The following is an 18,541-nucleotide window of genomic DNA, read 5'->3' on the forward strand; positions in this document are numbered from 1 at the left end:
AAGAGCACGAGCGCGCACTGGCGCTGTCAGTTCTACACTCGTCCCTGCTGACACACAACACACACATGCATTGATTTAGATAAGAAGGCCTTTAGAGCTAGAAAAACATGTTTGGCAGCTGCTGGTAGCATGTTGGCTAGTGATTAGCAGCAGTGCACAGTCGTCCTCAGGTCAAAGTAGAAACGTTGTCTCGTTTCCTCGTTTGTTTTTCCCCAGACATGTTTCCACGCTTGAACATGTTTAGGATCGGGTGGAGAGGCGTGAAACTGAGCAGGAAAGTCACTAATGCGGCTGCTTTTGCGCAGACGCAGCGCCGCTACAGCACTGTGAGTTCATGCTCATTATTATTGGTATTACAGTATTCAGAATTTAACCCTCATTAATATTCATGAACAAACTAACACCCCTGACCACAACAAACCGAGTGTGTTAAAATGCTGTTGTTGTTGTTGTTGTTGTTGTTGTTGTTGTTGTTGTTGTGAGTTTCTGGTTAGTGTCGGGCTGTGTTTCAATACGTAGTGAGTTGCCTATCTAGACAGCATTTTCGGCCCAAGAATTATGGTATATGGTCACACTTTAGTTTAAGGTACAATTCTCACTATTAAATAACTATTAACTACAACTTTTGCCCCAATAAACTCCTAATTACTGCTTATTAATAGTTAGTAAGGTAGTTGTTAAGTTTTGGTATTGAGTAGAAAGGGATGTAGAATATGGTCATGCAGAATAAGGCATTAATATGTGCATAATAAGTAGCCTACTAATAAACAACCAATATCCGAGTAATATTCTAATAAGCAACTAGTTAATAGGCTATATACATGCATATATATATATATATATATATATATATATATATATATATATATATATATATATATATAGTTATAGTTATAGTTATTTTGACAGACAAGTGAATGGAACTTTTGTAACTGATCTACATGAACTTTCACCTGGCTTTCTTTCTTTGGTATGTTTTCCCGTAAATAGCACAGCAAATGGGAGTGGATGTACTCAAGGTTTCACTTTCCTTTTGCGGGAAATGTGAAAACAGTCTAAGAAGGGAATGAGACGCCTTGTTATTGGGGGATGGTGGGGCTTTCATGATTCAATTTGAGCCTCAATTTGATCTGTAACTTGAAGGTTGTAGGTTCAAATCCCCAATTGAGACAAAACTATCACCATTGTGACTTTGTGACACGACCTTTAACCTTAGATTCCTCCGGGAAATCTGAGTGTTATGTGTACAGTTGGTCACTTTTTCCTGGTTTATCGCTGTGAAGTTGTTTTGAAACAATGTTTTGTATATAAATCTCACTATTAAATAAAGGTGACTTGACTTGATAGAAAGTGTCTGCTAAGTGAGTACTAACAAAACATGTGATTGTGTTTGTTTTGAGGATGAACAGGACCGCAGCTTGTTTGGGCTTCTGTTTGACATCGATGGAGTGCTGGTACGTGGACGGACGCCCATCCCAGCAGCGAAACAGTGTTTTAGGGACCTGGTGGACGGCGATGGGAAATACAAGGTTCCTGTGGTGTTTGTGACGAACGCAGGGAACTCTCTCCGGCAAACCAAAGCCGAGCAGCTGTCTCACCTTCTGGAGGTTGAGGTGAGACACCTGATGACAAATATTTAATCCTTCCTTCCAGGTTGTTCCATTTGCACTGTTGGTAGTTTCAACACAACATTTGATTTGTTGACAGTGTCTGAGAGTAAGACAGGGCGGTTTGATTTCTCCAAACAGGTGTCACCAGACCAGGTGGTGCTGTCCCACAGTCCTCTGAGGGTTTTCACTCAGTTCCATGACCTGTGCGTGCTGGTGTCCGGACAGGGACCCGTGGTGGAAGTTGCACACAAGTATCCTTGATATAAATGACTATAATTATAAAATAGTTATAAATAATGATTATTATACAAATTTATCTAATATATATACAGTACAGGCCAAAAGTTTGGAAACATTACTATTTTTAATGTTTTTGAAAGAAGTTTCTTCTGCTCATCAAGCCTGCATTTATTTGATCAAAAATACAGAAAAAAAAAAGGAATATTGTGATATATTATTACAATTTTGAATAATTGGTTTTCAATTTATTATACTTTAAATTATCATTTATTTCTGTGATGCAAAGCTGAATTTTCAGCATCATTACTCCAGTCTATCACATGATCCTTTAGAAATCATTCTAATATTCTGATTTATTATGAGTGTTGGACACAGTTCTGCTGCTTAATATATTTGATGAATAAAAGGTTAAAAAGAACTGCATTTATTCAAAATAAAAAAATATTTTCTAATAATATAAATCTTCTTTACTATCACTTTTTATCAGTGTAACACATCCTTGCTGAATAAAAGTATTGATTTATTTAAAAAAAAGAAAGAAAAAAAATGACTGACCCCAAATGACTGACCAGTAGTGGATATTGTTGTTACAAAAGATTTCTATTTTTAAAACATTTGCTTCTTTTTTTTTTTTTTTTTTTATTCATCAAAGTATCCTAAAAAAGTATCACAGGTTATGAAAAAATATTAAGCAGCAGAACTGTTTCCAACTTTGATAATGAATCATCATATTAGAATGATTTCTAATCAGTCAAAAGTAGTCGATCTCCGAATGCAACGTAATCGAACTGACTCCATATGAGGAAATGTCATGAACTTGTAATTTCAATGAAAAGCATGATAACTTAGATAAAAAATTATCCGTGAATTTATATGGAAACAAGCTTTAGGAGCTTTCCATCTTTACTCTCCTCATGTTACGTTGCATTCGGAGATCGACTACTTTTGACTGACAAAATTCCAGCCACCGGAAACACTAACTGATCAAGTGAGTCATACAAACCTTTCTTTTTAGTAAACTCTGTGTACACAAACAATGTAGTCAATGCTGGAGTTCATGTGTAGAGCCTCTGGTGATACTTCCAGCACAGTTTCATGTTGTGTCGAGCCTTCTTAGTGTTTTAAAAATAGCGATTTTGATGCTATCACTGTAGTGCCCCACACACTCCCATTCAAAAGGCATTTTGACCGAAAACGAAAATACGGTCAATCTTAAAAGTGGCGTTTCTATTCTAATTATGCTTTTACACGAAAGTTTGACTCGGGTAGATTCACAAAAAGAGCCTAGGTTCAATTTTGGCGAGAGTTACGCTTTAAGCCACTGATAGCAATCTAGTGCAGTTATTAGAGAGAGAGAGAGAGAGTTGTCAAGCGTGTATTAATTACCTCCGTCTGTGCGTCTCTCAACAGTGTTCGGCAGCAGCGTATAATAGATAAACTGTAAGTTTAACTGCTTCAAGAACAGCGCCGTTATTATCTCGCTAGTGCAAAATCAAGCATTCAACATGTGGGTGTGTGTGTGTGTGTGTGTGTGATGGCTTTTATATCTAAATTTGTCCTTGATCAAATAAACTCCAGTGTCGGTTTCAAGAACGTTGTGACCATTGACATGCTAAGGGAGGCGTTTCCTCTCCAGGACATGGTGGATCACCATCGCAGACCCAAAGACATTGTGAGTAGATGCAATAATATCTGAATATGTAAAAAATCAGGAGAATTTAGCATTTGTTATTAGCTGTGTTTGTAAGGCAAGTGTCAATACAACTAATTGAACAGATTCCTAATCACTGAGCATTGACTGTATAATGTACTTAATATTCCTAAGATTCCCCCATCTAAAGATTTGCCACCAATAGACGGTAAGTTTCATTCCAGCTGTTTCACTTTCTGTTCTGGCTGAGATCTGTGTCCGCTCACATCTGCTTTTACTGTCACTTTAAAGCTGTCATCCTGTTCGGTGAGCCAATCAGGTGGGAGACAAACTTGCAGCTGATTGTTGATGTGCTCTTGACCAATGGGAGGCCAGGAAACACGGTGACATCACTGCATTACCCACACATCCCTGTGCTGGCCTGCAACATGGATCTGCTGTGGATGGCCGAAGCCAAAAGCCCTCGGTTAGTGTCAGGAAGATTTTATTATCTCGCTCCGAGTCTGGAACAACTTTCCTTTTTGACTGATGTTATCATGATGGCTTTTGGTAATGTTAACCAATCGCCATAACAGCTGTTTAGTAACTGTTTCATGCTAGTGTTGTAGGCAGTGCAGCCCACTTTACACCATCTAGTCAATTCTTGATTGATACAATCTCTTTTTATTGAATATCCTGTTATATCCTGAATATCCAGAAATTCAACAGAATTCTGAAGTAAAAAATGGGTTGCAAATGCCATTTTATGTTCATTTGTTGGCAGATTCGGTCACGGCATGTTCCTCGTGTGCCTGGAGAGCATCTATAAGAAGATAACAGGCTGTGAGCTGAAGTACGAGGCTCTGATCGGGAAGCCCAGCGTTGTGACTTACAACTACGCCGAACTGCTCATCAGACAACAGGCCGAGAATCTGGGCTGGACCCGGCCGGTCGAGAGACTTTACGCCATTGGGTAAAGCTTGGACCACATTAATATGCATGAGCAATTTTTTAAGAGCATTGAACGGTCAAATTTCATTGACGCTCAGTCTGAACAGGGTGTGGCTCTTACTTAGCACAGTAAAAACATTAGTGGTGCTATCCAATATTTGCTATAAGAATTTTTTCTTAATAAATGGATACAAGGAGATATTTATAGCAATATTATTTAATTTTATATAATACAAAAAATACACTGTTTTTTTAAATATTTCTGCTTCAAACTATTTAATAATTATGTAAATATTTTAAAATGTGTGTATACAGTATATATATACACACACACAAAATATATGCATAATGCAAGAATTATTATTATCAATTATCAACATATTACAATATAAACACTATAAAGTAAACATTGTTTTCCATCCCCAAATTTAAGACCTCTTAAAATGACCAAGACATTTGTTTTACCATTTATGATATTTATGACATTACATTTCATAAAACTGAATTTTTGTCGTAACACGCATAATCAATTGAACAAATGAATCCTTATTAAAGCTGCAGAAGTGATTCAGTCAAGAGCAGTGAGTGATTCTCTTTGATTAACATTAATGACACAGGTTTATTAGGCTGCTGTCACTTTAAGACTCTGACACTGTAGAGAAATCTTGATCCAAACATTGTGTCTCTCTCACAGTGACAACCCCATGGCTGATATTTACGGTGCGAACCTGTACAACCGCTACCTCAAGGCGATGCATCGCAGCCGGGCCCAGGTGCAGGCGCAGGGTGGCTCGGCCAGCCAGGTGACCGGAGACCTGGCGTGCGAAGCGTCCGACGACGCCAAATGCTCCGGACAGGTGATGGTGGGGGGCTCGTTCGAGCACCGTCTTCCCGAAGGCTGCGGCTCAATCCTGGTCTGCACGGGCGTCTACAACCGAGACCAGCAGGACTTGCCCTCCGACCCCGAGCAGGCGGTGACGGAGCAGCGGATTTTCCACGGTCACCGGGACTTCCGCTTCGACCCCAGCCTGACTCAGCCTTCCTTCATCGTCCATGACGTTCGGGATGCAGTGGAGCTGGTCTTCCAGCTGGAGGGTCGGCCACTGCAGTAAACCGCCATCTATTACGCCATATCTACACGATCAGAACAGAATCAGTCCTTTTATAATTAACCAAGCTGTCTACACAGGAAGTGTTATTTGCGCCTTATGATTATTTTAATTTTTTTTGTCTGTTGTGATTTTTAGCATGCTATTTGAGACATTTATCATGTTATTTGTTAAATTCTTATGCATGTCATTTTTTTCGTGCCTCCTAATTTAAATCATATTTTGCTTTTGAACAAATATCCAAGACAGGAACATAGTGTCGGCCCACATCTGGATGTGTGGAGTCCACATGACCGGGGCCGACACTATGTTGCTGTCTGGGATGGAAGCCCATTATAACATAAATAAGGTAATTGTAAAGGTGTGGAAATGATCTATTGTCAGTATAGTGTAGCGATGTTTGAAGCAATGCTCAGTTTGTTATTTTTAACAGAACTCAATTAGCATAAAAAAATATTTTTTATGGGACTGCATAAACTAAAGCCCTTTTCTACTTTAGAGTAATAAATGGTAATTGCGACTTTGCAATTGCTCGTAATTGCGACTTGAGACTTTATATGTTACTTTACATCTTACAATGCAACTTATGTCTTATTTCATAAACTGTTTTCTTAAGGCCCGGTCACATTTACAGTTGTAAAGTGTGACAAACCAAGCAACAGAAAGTTGGTCAACGCGGTGAATCTGTGTGACCAGAACTTTTTGCAAAATCTGATTGGGGAAATCTTTCGCCTTCACGTCAAATTTGATTTAATTTGGTGTAATTTGAATTAAATGCAGCAATTCACGCAAGACTGAAGTAAGAGTTTGAATGACGTTTACATCTAGACACGAGTCAAGTGCACTTGCACTATTTGGGAAAGGACGTATCCTCAAGTATAATTGTCACGAGCTCAAACTGAGTGTTGAAGGAGATTGAGAGTGCTACACTTAAAAATGAAGGTTATTGATTGGCATTGATGGTTCCATGAAGAACATCTTTCCATTCTATAAAAGATTCTATAGATTATCAAAATGTTCTTCACACTAAGAATTTTTTTTTTCTTTTTTAAGAATGTTCTCTGAAAGGTTATTTGGGGAACCAGAAATGTTTTTTTCTGTGGCATCGGTGTGAAACCCCCTTTATTTTTAGTACTTTCACAAGCACAAGGTTAAACGCTTGCAGCCTGGAAAGACTGTCGGTGAAGCCATACTAGTTAATGAAAAAAAAAAAAAATACACAGTGCCATTGAAAGGAGGAAGTTCATTTTTCCCCTCCAGTAGGTTGTAAATAGTTTGTGTGTTCTCTGTAATATTAAAGTACACGTACGCCTCAGTTAGTTTGTTTAAATGTGAACACTTTGGTTTGCTGTAACACTGTACCTCTTAAGAGCCGTTCACACAGAACGTACATGGTTCTGTTTTTGCAGCTGTTTTATGTACAAGAGCTGGACGTTTTGGGCATCATGTCGTACTGTATTTTCAGATAACTTCAAGTAAAAAAAGTGTGTTTTGCATTTTTTTAATGTTCTGTCTAGCTGTTTTTGAAGGACTGAACAGTCAGTGAGCGTTAACAAGCCGTATATTGTTTAATGTTGGTTTTAAATAATTTAACACACAAATCCCTCAATTAATATCGAGTCCTTTAAATATATTGTTTTGTGTTCAGAAAGAACAAATGCCTTTACTGTTTTTAATGTTTTTGCATTTTATTGTACTGTACACAACCTACTGCAAAATAAATGTCACAGAACAAGAAAACCATAATATCACATGTATAAGTTTACATAGTTCGTTCATTAAATGCAACTACATTTTCTGAGATGTCTGATTTATTTTTATGTCATTTCCACTGTATTTATCATCTTTGTCCACCTAATAAATATATATATACACAAGTCAGCAGTCACATGACCTCTTCTCATGTTCTCCATCTATTGAATGAGAATCCAAGTGCAAGAAAACTGTGGGTAAATCTGATTGGCTGTCCTGATGGACTATTCCTCCGTGTCGTACTATGAGTTCCCGGGCCATCAGTTCGAAGGCTTCCTCGATGTTGCGATACTGTTTTGCGGAGGTCTCGAGCGCGGCCAGCGCACCGGTCCGCTCCGCCAGCGTGCACGCGTCCTCAAACAGCACCTGCCGCTGCGCCTCCAGGTCACACTTATTCCCTGCAGGACGGAAAACACATTATGAATATCTAGTTTATTTGCTGTTAAATGTCTCAAGCTTAAATTGTCATGTGCCTCGTAATCTTTAATCAGGATAACTTCCCCTCCCTTTACTGGTGTGAGGGCGGGGCAACCTGTCACTCACATGAGATCGACCAATAGCAAACCACAACCATCCAATCAGTTCCCAGTGGACAAAATTAAGCCCCGCCCTACATTTGTTCTTGTGCGAGAAGCCGTTTCACTCAGATATACAATACAATAATGTCACAATAGCAAAGAAAAGACTATCCAAACTTAAATCCTTCCCTCGCGGGTCAAAATGACCCGAAGCCCTAAAATTATACTTAATATTTTTTTGTTCAGAAAGCTTATTTTATTTCATTTTAATCATATTTTTTGTGTTTTTAATGCAATTTTTGGGGGGGAGATTTTTTGTTCTTTTTTATTTGATTTACCTTTAAATTACTAGATTTGATCAATAAATACTCAATAAACAGTAATTTAGAAGCACATTCCTCACATTCTTTCAACTCGAATTCAAAATAACTCACAATTTCATGCCTAAACCTTTTAATTCAGCTCAAAATATCTTACATTGGGTGTCTTTGCCGACCTCTTGTGGAAAGAAAATAATATAACATGATATTTCATGACTCTTGCCCCTAGATGGCCTTATAGCTCTGCAAATGAGCTGTTCCGCTGGGTCCTAAAGTCAGTTTTTCCTTTAGTATGCATTCAGATACACATGTAGACATTATAAAATATTTTTTTGGTAAAGTTTTAGCATTTTTAGATTGAATTTTGAGCATTTTTAGGTTTTTCTATGTGTACTGAAGCTTTCCTCGCATTCCATTCATTCCTATGGGGGTCAATTTGACCCGCGAGTGAAGAATGTTACTTTTTTAAATTTCAACCAAAAACTCCTCGAATCCATTCAAAAAAATGTGTGTATTTGAGGTTCAAGCGTGACAAAAGTCATGGGGTGAACACTCGATGAACACTCAAAAAAACAAAAAAACATCCGGGTCAAAATGACCCGAGGGAAGGATGAGGGATAAGTTTCATGGCAACGTTAACCAACATCAGATAACCGTGAACATGCAAATGTGTTGTCAAATTATTGAAATACTGATTCTAAAACCTCAGGGGGTACTCAAGTAAATATGGGGGTTTGGTTGATAAAAAAGTTTGGGAATCCGTGTTCTGACCTATCAGAACGAAGACGACGTTGGCGGCTCCGTACTGCTCCACTCCTTGTATCCAGTGCGGCAGAGACTCAAAGGTGGGTCGTCGGGTCAGGTCGTACGCGATCATGGCACCGTGGGCGCTTCGGTAGTAACTCTGTGTGATGGTGCGGAAACGCTCCTGTCCCGCCGTGTCCCAGACCTGCATCTGAACTCCAGACAGACACAATCACAAAATGCTTACCAGTGCCTCTCCAAGACATGAACAATCATAAAAAAAGTGATGTCATAGAAGTGACACATATGAATGCCTATACAGGATAATGCCGAACAATCCTGCACTGTAATGTCAATGTGTCATGCAAAGAAAAGTAATTAATTCAAACTATAGTCTCACAGCCAGATCTATAGTCTCAAATATACTTTATAATCAATCTCTCAAAACAGTGTAATTTTATTTAGGCCTACCTCATCTGTCGACATAATGCCAGTGAATCGCAGAACTGGTGCACATAAATCCACATCGCTATGATCAGATGCTTTCTTAACCGCAGCTTTCTCACTGCTGTCATTTTTGTATGGAAGTATGGAAGCTTTTTTCCGCCACAGAATAAAACATTTTAAAAGAAAATTGCGAGTCTATCTCACAATTGCGAGCTTACATCTCGCAATTCCGACTTTATTTCTCAGAATTGCGAGATCTAAACTCATAATTGCGAGATATTAAGTCAGAATTGCGAGACATAAACTCATAATTGCATGTTATAAAGTCAGAATTGCGCGTTTATATCAAATTGTGAGTTTATATCTCACAATTCTGAATTTAAGCTATATCTCCCAATTGCATGTTATAAAGTGAAAGTGCAAAAAAAAAGTCAGAATTGCGAGTTCTGACATATTTTCTCAGAATTGTGAGATTTAAACTCGCAATTGCGAGTTATAAAGTCCAATTCTGACTTTGGATTCTCCAATTGGGAGATACAAAGTCAGAATTGCATGATATCAAGCCGCAATTGCGTGTTATAAAGTCAGAATTTGGGTTTATAAAAATGGGTTTATATCTCGCAATTGTGACTTGATATCATGCAATTCTGAGGAATAAAGTCAGAATTGCAAGATTTTAACTTTTGTGAGATGAAAAGTCGCAATTATCTTTTAAAATGTTTTATTCTGTAGCGGAAACAAGCTTTCATAGTTGTGTTTATTTTGTTACTGAAAGTGCACAGCACATAAATATTATTAACCTAATTGTCGCTCTCAGCAGCGTGGACGGCGCCTGGATGTTCGGTTAACAGTACATCGCTGTAAAGGTATTTCCAACTTATTTTTACTTCTACGCAATGAACGAAAAGAACTTCGTCGTGAGTATATCGTGGCATTGAATCACGTTCAGTTCAGTCTCTTGTACGTTACGTTTGCTTGAGTGCGAGCAATAAGCTGCTGGCTGCAGTTCACTCAACGGCCACCGGTGTCGCTAATCATCGCTAATAACAAGGGTTTCTGAATTCTACATATAGCCCCTTCAAATGTATGGTTATATGTACTCCTGTATGTAAATTATGTTTTGTTCTCATTAAAATGCCTTATATATAAAAGAACCATGTTTTTTTTTGTAATCTAAAGAACATTTCTGCCACAATAAAGAAACTTTGATGAAATGGGAAGATTCTATATATATATATATATCCATCCATAGGATCTTCCCCTTCCATGGCAAAAAAAATTCCTTATTATATTATATATAATAAAGTTCTTTATTTAATATATATATTAAATGATATACTATACAACCTACACAGCCTCAATAAGAAGATTTCTTTACTGAATGTAAGGAAAACCTTTTTTAATTTGAAGTCATGAATCAGTGCACAGACCTTTACTTTCTTCCCATCGATGTCCATGCTGCGAACGGTGAAGTCCACTCCTATAGTGTTGTGCTGGGTGTCACTGAACAGCCCAGACTTGAAGCTGTGGATCACGCAGGTCTTTCCCACGTTGCTGTCGCCGATCAGGATGATCTTGAACAGAAAGTCACAGCGGTCTTCATCCTCTTGCCCTGTGGACTGCATTTCTGCAATAAATACTTGCGGATTGTGACCCACTGACCCTGAAACGATTCATTCAGGGTGCAAATGTCACAGGCTCAACCTACGTCTGTCATAGATGTGTTTAAAACAGGCCTTTTCTATAAGCTATAGCACAGAAAATAACATGTTAAGAAATCTCCATGCTGCCAAAAACAAGGTTAACGAACAAGTCAGCTTTGACCTCAGTCACACAACATTAACTCCTGTTCTCTGCCACGTCCTTCGCCTTCTTTGAAACACTGACTCAAATGCAAACAGACACACCCGTGTACCTGTGTGTGAAAGTGAGACGTCCAGCCGCCTGCCCACCTGCACCAGTGCATCTTATTGCAAATATTGCAATCTACTGGGAGAGAAACATGCATAGTTCAAGCTGTACATACGAGAAAACCTGTTCTTAAACCTGATTCCCACGTAAAACAAACAGACTTGAACACATATGTGTCTTAAAAAGTGCAACAAAACAAATGCAAAGCAGCACTGCTGTCTTGAAAGGTGACCTTTGCTCAGCAGAACAGGATATAAACACATAACTCACTTGCTCTAATGCACACTATCACAGCTAGTGATAGTTGTGAGAATTGCCTGTCATATCCATAACAAACAACATGTGGGTCAGTTGCATAAACATAGTCTTAAATATGACTCAACTAGCAATTAGTCAGAGGGACAACTTAACAACTTAAAGAATATTACTTACAGTGTCTCTGGTCCAGTAACGTGTGTTTATGAGAATGTGAAGGGATGAAATCTACTGTATTGTGAACACATGCACTCACACACACTCACACTCACACACACACACACACACGCACCTACTCACACACGTCATTAGCTGAAAGAACTCCAAGGCGGACAATACACACATCTGTGCGAGGGCTGCGTTTGGCTCTCGGCCCGGTCCAGGGGTCAGAGGTCTTTGTGTCTGGTCACAAGCTGACTCGGGAAATGCAGATAAGCCAGTTAATGACGACTCCTGTTCAACTCAGAAGAAGTCTTTTGTGAAACCACACCACGGCGGTCACAAACACTGATTGTCTCGAAAATCATGCACATCATCAAGTGCAAATGTATAGACTTTTACATTGTATTTTGTACATTTATTAAAGGAAAAGTTTGTGGCATTTTTTTCCCCCTCATACCAATGAAAACTTGCCGAAGGCGTTCTGCGTTTTTAGGTTTTTAGTGTATTTCTATACATCAAAAACAAACATTTTAGTAAAACCTCCATTTTAAATGGTTAATGAATTTTGTAAAAAAAAAAATTTTTTAAATTTTTAAAAGTTGATTTGTTATTACCATTATTTTCTCATATTTTTAATATTTAAGAATAAAAAAAAGAAGTAAATTTAGAATTTTTTTTTTTTTTTTTACATATTTGGAAAGTTATTTTTTTTTTATTAATAAATTAATTGATAATTGGTCACTTAATTGTTTAAGTAGATCTACTCCATTTAAGCACAAATATTCTACGTAGTCATTTAATAAGTATAATACAAATATGCTATAAATGACATTTCTTATACTTGTATACATAAGGAATTGTCATTTACAATAGCTGTAGATTAATTCATATTTTTTAATTAATCAAGGATGCATTCAGTTGAATCAAGGCATTTATGTTGTTCAAAAATATTTCCATTTCAAATAAATGCTGTTTTGAACTTTCTATTCATCAAAGAAAAACTACTTTTAACATTAATAATCAGAAACTTTTATTGAGCATCAAATCATCGTCATAGAGTGATTTCTGAAGGATCATGTGACACTGAAGACTGGAGTAATGATGCTGAAAATTCAGCTTTGATCACAGGAATAAATTACATTTTACTATATATTCACATAAAAAACTGTTGTTTCAAATGTTAATAATATTTCACAATATTACTGTTTTTACTGTATTTTTTATCAAATTAATACAGCCATGGTGAACAGAAGAGACTTCTTTCAAAAACACTAAAAATCTTCCTGGTCCCAAACCTTTTGAGCTGAAATGTTTGTACAAAACCATTTAACACAAATAATATTGGGGAAAATTACTGTATTTCCAAAGATCTTTAATTTGGACAAGAAAAATCATCTTTAGCTAACATTCAACCAAAAATATACAAGTCAAATTCATAATTCCATCACATGAAAAGTGAGTCTTTTAAAGATGTAAAACACTTGCTAGACCAAAACGCAGCAAGTCTTCAGAAGAGTTCATACTGGACTGAGACCAGCAGAGGTCAGTGTCACCATCTCTTACAAGCCAAACCGCCGGTGTCTTTATGTGTGTGTGTGTGTGTGTGTGTGTGTGTGAGACAGCGGCTCGACCGGCCCTTAGCCGCTCCTGCCGTTCTCTTACGCGCAGAACTTTTCCTGGGCGTTCTGTCTTCCTGTGGGACGTGAATGGGTTTCCAGGGAATGGGGTTGACGAAGCTCGGAGTGGGATAGTTCACATTGTTATAGTTGCCTGAAAGTGATAACATTAACACTTTAAAGCTTGGCTTTGAATCTCAGTCTTTTTATGAATATTTACAGTACAGGCCAAAAGTACTATTTTTAATGTTTTTGAAAGAAGTTTCTTCTGCTCATCAAGCCTGCATTTATTTGATCAAAAATACAGAAAAAAAATGTAATATTGTGATATATTATTACAATTTAAAAGAATTGGTTTTCAATTTATTATACTTTAAATTATCCTTTATTTCTGTGATGCAAAGCTGAATTTTCAGCATCATTCCTCCAGTCATGATCCTTTAGAAATCATTCTAATATGATGATTCATTATCAAAGTTGGAAACAGTTCTGCTGCTTAATATTTTTTCATAACCTGTGATACTTTTTTTTAGGATACTTTGTTGAATAAAAAATTATTAAAAAAAATATATAAAAAAAATAAAAGAAGCAAATGTTTTAAAAATAGAAATATTTTATAACAACAATATACACTACTGGTCAGTCATTTGGGGTCAGTCATTTTTTTTCTTTCTTTTTTTGAAATAAATCAATACTTTTATTCAGCAAGGATGTGTTACATTGATAAAAAGTGATAGTAAAGAAGATTTATATTATTAGAAAATATTTTTTTATTTTGAATAAATGCAGTTATTTTTAACCTTTTATTCATCAAATATATTAGGCAGCAGAACTGTGTCCAACACTCATAATAAATCAGAATATTAGAATGATTTCTAAAGGATCATGTGATAGACTGGAGTAATGATCCTGAATATTCAGCTTTGCATCACAGAAATAAATGATAATTTAAAGTATAATAAATTGAAAACCAATTATTTTAAATTGTAATAATATTTCACAATATTTAAAAAAAAATCTGTATTTTTGATCAAATAAATGCAGGCTTGATGAGCAGAAGAACGTTCTTTCAAAAACATTAAAAATAGTAATGTGTCCAAACTTTTGGCCTGTACTGTACGTTGGATATGTAGGGAGTTTGACATATTTTTCAGTGTGAACCAGTTTAAAAGGTTTGGATGCATCTGCATATTCTTCTGATGTCTATATTTCATGTCCAAACTTCTGAAATGCCACAAATGGAAGTTCACTCACCGGCTGAGAATCCGGATGATTGTCGGCTCAGTTTTCCTTTCGTTTTGACACCGTCAAGCCATTCTTTAAAGCTTTCCTCCGCCTTTTCTTTGCGCTCCCTCTCTTCCGCGTCTCTTCTGGCTGCCTCTTCCTTTTAAAGAGATTGTTCATTCTGTCATCATCTACACACACCCTCATGAAGTTCAATAATGTTTTCTATAAATCACACCTTCTCTTTAAGCTTTCTCTCTGTTTCTTCTTGCTTCTTCTTCCGCATCCACTGCTTATATTTCTCCTGGGCTTTCTCTTCAATCTCGGCACGTCTTTTCTCCTCTCGAAGCTGTTCTTTGCTTTTCTGAAACTCTTTGGACTCTCTCTCTTTCTTTTCCTGAGGACAGAAACAGTGAAAGCGTGAGGAGGAGACCAGTCCCCATTCTGAAACGCGAATGAATCCTATTATTCTAGCTAAATCGGGAGTTTCGGAGACGGTTACCTGCTCTCGTTTCATTTGCAGCCACTCTTGAATTTTGCAATCACAGGCGACTTTCTTCTTCTGCTGTTCTTTCTTCTGCTCTTCCTCTTTTTCCTTCAGCGTGAGCTCCTGAAATATAGACCTTAATGAATGCTTGTCGGACCAGGGTTATTATCACACACTACTATAGCTATGATGAAAACTATTCATAAACCGAATAATTAAAAGGAAAATGGAAAAAGTTTAAATGCTTTTAAAAAAATGTCTCTTCTGCTCACCAAAGGCTGCATTTATTTGATAAAAAATACAGTAAAAACAGTGAAATATTATTACAATTAAAAATTTCTATGTGAATATATTGTCAAATGTAATTTATTCCTGTGATCAAAGCTGATTTCCAGCATCATTACTCCAGTCTTCAGTGTCACATGATCCTTCAGAAATCACTGTAATATGCTGATTTGATCAACATTTCTGATTATCAATGTTAAAAACAGTTGTGCTGCTTCTTATTTTTGATTAAACTTTTTTTTTTTTTGGATTCTTTGATCAAAAGAACAGCGTTTATTTGAAATAGAAATGTTTTGTAACATTATAAATGTCTTAACTCTCACTTTTGGTCACTGCATATTCATTTCTTCCAAAACACAAACTTTTGAACAGTGGTGTATATAAAATAAAAAATGTCCATGACACTAAAAAAACACGCTGAAAACTGTAGTACTAACATAAAATATCCCCATAACTACAAATAATGTTTTTTTGTCATGTACCTCCATAGCTTTCTGTTGTTTTCTGACACGCTCCTCTTTGGCTTTCTCCACAATCCACTGTTCCCAGGCACTCAGTCTGAAGTTCCCGTCTTCCAGGCCTGTTGTGTCCACCTCATCCCTGAAAGCATGTCTGATTTTACATGATACATGACTACTGGTGTGCTTTCCCTTGATGTGTAACTCAACAAGCGCTCACCTGGAGGAGGAGCCATCTTCAGGTAACGTGACGGTGATGTTGTGAACACGCTGAGGCTGATCTGGCTCTGGTTCCTCGTCTGAAAGCTCAAAGCTGTCGTGATAGATGGGTGACAGCAGAGAGGACGTCGAGTCTCCGGTGGACTCCACACTTCTGCTGCGCTGCGGGACGCTGCCTCTGGATTTCAGCGGGGTGGAGGTCAGGCTCTTGGAGGAAGAGGATGGAAAGGCCGACATCATCAGCAAACCTGAGGATACAGAGAAATACGTGTTGAACGCAACCAGGAGATCCCTACAAGAAAGTACTATGGTAACACCATAGTATATTGCGATTTATGTACTACTATTGTAGTCTAATGCAAGGGTTTTCGAACTTAATCTGAAAATTAAAAAAAGAATAATTAAACAATTGTATTACAATAAATTAAAAATAGGTTCAAATGATATTAGATTAGATAAGTAAAACAATACAACATTTTATTTAAATAAATAAAGAATACATTTAACAGTACAGTACTATCGTGAGTACAGAAAAAAACAACTATGTAACTTAGCAAATAGTAAATATTTTCCAAATAATACTTCAAACTGGTATAGTATATAATTTAAATTAATATAAATTGGGACTTCATGCATGAATACATAGGTCCGTTTTAAAATTTGGCAGGATGATCATATATTTTAATCGCTAAAATATTGAAAAACCCGTTGTAACGTATTTTTAAACAAACATGATACATACCAAAAACATACTATTACCTCAATACCATGTTCAAAAGCAACGTAGCAATATCATGTAGTTTTTGTTTCGGACTGAAGACATTTGGCAAGAGCACGTTTCAAGGGCACTAAACTGATTAAAACTAACTTTCTGTTCACTCTGTTTGAATCACAGCTGCACGTTTCGACAATACGTTTAAACTGCTCTTAAATTGGATAAAGAAGCGTATAACCACTTTAACTAACTCACCATATGGTCAGTTTCATCGAGAAATATTTCGTTGGATCGCTTTTGTTTTGCTTGATGTGCTCGAGCGTCTTCCTCCATGTAGCCCCGCCTCCTTCAGCTTGAACCCGCCCCTTTGACATGTCAGTCATACTAACCGTGAAAAACGATTGGTTGAGCAGCTGTAACCAAGCACGCTGGTAACGGAAGCCTTGTTTCCTAGCAACGAGGCGTCAGCGACAGCGTCGTCAGACGAGCTTTGCACTTTTCATTGTTAATGTATTGTTGTCTTCAGAATAACAACAGTTAATACATGATTATGTAAAAAATATAAAAAATATTTTAAAAAAGAAAGAAAAAGAGATAAAAGTCAGACAAAATAAAAAGTTCAAAGGTGATGGACAAGGACAATACTTCATACTTCAAAAGGGAAACATAAATTAAAATTTCATTTACACCATTATGTAATGATCATTACATCATTACATCATTTTTTTCATGTAAAATCATTTACATCATTTACATAATTTCCACTGAAACAGGGCGGGAACATATCTAACAACTCCTCCCCTTTTTAAAAATAGCCAATAGCGTTTCGTCGACTTTTATATCACATAGCTAATGTTTGTGATATACTGTAATATTGGTATATATTTTTTTTAATGTTTTTGTTAATATTTTGAATTGGGCTAGATATCATTTTTATATTTTCTGTTTTTCACTTCAATTTTAGTTAAAGTTTTAGTAATTTTGTTGTGTATTTTTGTAATTTTTATTTATATGATTTATTAATTTTTTTACTTAAAATAAAATGTTGTCCTGGCAACTAGCAGAAATAAAATATGTTTATGGTTTTAGTTCTAGTTATGATATGGCTATATACCCTTCCTTATATAGCCTATATATATATTTTTTTTTTTTTTTTTTGTAAAATTTTCGTAAAAATGTTTTTGCATTGCGACAAATTAATGTAGCCTGATTAAAAATAATTACATATTTAACATTATGTATACATCATGGTAGTATTTTATATACTTCCTTTATATGCTAATTTTAAAATTCATGTTTTTATAATAATATTAAAATAATTATAAAAAATTACAACAACAAAAACCATACAAATCTCTTTCACAACTACTGTAGGTGTGAGAGTATGAGGAACATTTCAAACCACAGGACAGAAAAATCACAAATGAGATCTCTGTAATATATCGCTTTTTTAGACGAATGAGAACAAATGGCTTTTGCTCAATTTTCTGTTTCTCCTGAGAAAAAGGCTCCAGTATAGAGAAAATTAAATGATCCGTGCTGCTATCCGTATTAATTTTATAGCTCTATACTCTTACTGTATGTCAACTATTGACTCCCAAGACATTCAGGAGACATTTGATACTTCAATAAGAGAAAAATGAGATCTCTATTAAATCATCTGAGCTATAAAAACATTGTGTCGGAAAGGAAATATGAGCTGCACACTTTAGTTATGCACTCAAATGCAGCAACATCAGAGTCATGTGAGTTAACAAACTGCACCATGATAATATTTCACATTTTTACTCTAGCTCAATGATGTAACCGGCCAGAACAACTGATCTATCTTAACATTTTCTCCTCACATTCAGTATAAAGAGGAACACGATTGATGTAGAAGACTGGA

General features: G+C 36.5%; 3 protein-coding genes across 8 annotated transcripts; 1 reads left to right on the top strand and 2 right to left on the bottom strand.

Annotated features, from left to right (window-relative positions):
- The first annotated feature begins 63 nt into the window (after positions 1-63).
- hdhd5 (haloacid dehalogenase like hydrolase domain containing 5) lies at positions 64-7,338 on the top strand. 2 transcript variants are annotated; one of them, XM_082160035.1, is made up of 8 exons: positions 64-326; positions 1,410-1,613; positions 1,749-1,861; positions 3,429-3,522; positions 3,676-3,709; positions 3,793-3,967; positions 4,265-4,453; positions 5,126-7,338. In XM_082160035.1, the coding sequence occupies exons 1-8, from the start codon at positions 219-221 to the stop codon at positions 5,541-5,543; spliced, it is 1,335 nt and encodes a 444-aa protein (XP_082016161.1). In that variant the 5' UTR covers positions 64-218; the 3' UTR covers positions 5,544-7,338. The 2 variants fall into 2 exon arrangements, with proteins under 2 accessions (XP_082016161.1, XP_082016160.1); XM_082160034.1 differs by having other exon boundaries at positions 68-326; positions 1,401-1,613.
- rab19 (RAB19, member RAS oncogene family) lies at positions 7,203-11,754 on the bottom strand. 3 transcript variants are annotated; one of them, XM_082160037.1, is made up of 5 exons: positions 11,665-11,754; positions 11,237-11,310; positions 10,752-10,940; positions 8,902-9,085; positions 7,203-7,690 (listed from the first exon to the last, which is right to left on the bottom strand). In XM_082160037.1, the coding sequence occupies exons 2-5, from the start codon at positions 11,285-11,287 to the stop codon at positions 7,419-7,421; spliced, it is 696 nt and encodes a 231-aa protein (XP_082016163.1). In that variant the 5' UTR covers positions 11,288-11,310; positions 11,665-11,754; the 3' UTR covers positions 7,203-7,418. The 3 variants fall into 3 exon arrangements, with proteins under 3 accessions (XP_082016163.1, XP_082016164.1, XP_082016162.1); XM_082160038.1 differs by having other exon boundaries at positions 11,237-11,307; positions 11,665-11,683; XM_082160036.1 differs by lacking the exon at positions 11,665-11,754 and having other exon boundaries at positions 11,237-11,628.
- Positions 11,755-12,662: 908 nt separating this feature from the next.
- Positions 12,663-17,034, bottom strand: ccdc34 (coiled-coil domain containing 34). Of its 3 annotated transcripts, none has more exons than XM_082160599.1 (7): positions 16,909-17,034; positions 15,940-16,186; positions 15,744-15,861; positions 14,992-15,099; positions 14,728-14,886; positions 14,520-14,649; positions 12,663-13,419 (listed from the first exon to the last, which is right to left on the bottom strand). In XM_082160599.1, exons 2-7 carry the CDS (start codon positions 16,176-16,178, stop codon positions 13,199-13,201), a joined length of 975 nt encoding a protein of 324 aa, XP_082016725.1. In that variant the 5' UTR covers positions 16,179-16,186; positions 16,909-17,034; the 3' UTR covers positions 12,663-13,198. The 3 variants fall into 3 exon arrangements, with proteins under 3 accessions (XP_082016725.1, XP_082016727.1, XP_082016726.1); XM_082160601.1 differs by having other exon boundaries at positions 16,698-16,986; XM_082160600.1 differs by having other exon boundaries at positions 16,681-16,986.
- Between the last annotated feature and the right edge of the window lie 1,507 nt (positions 17,035-18,541).

Source organism: Leuciscus leuciscus (assembly GCF_965113295.1).
Source record: "Leuciscus leuciscus genome assembly, chromosome: 25".
In the NCBI taxonomy this organism is placed as follows: domain Eukaryota; kingdom Metazoa; phylum Chordata; class Actinopteri; order Cypriniformes; family Leuciscidae; genus Leuciscus; species Leuciscus leuciscus.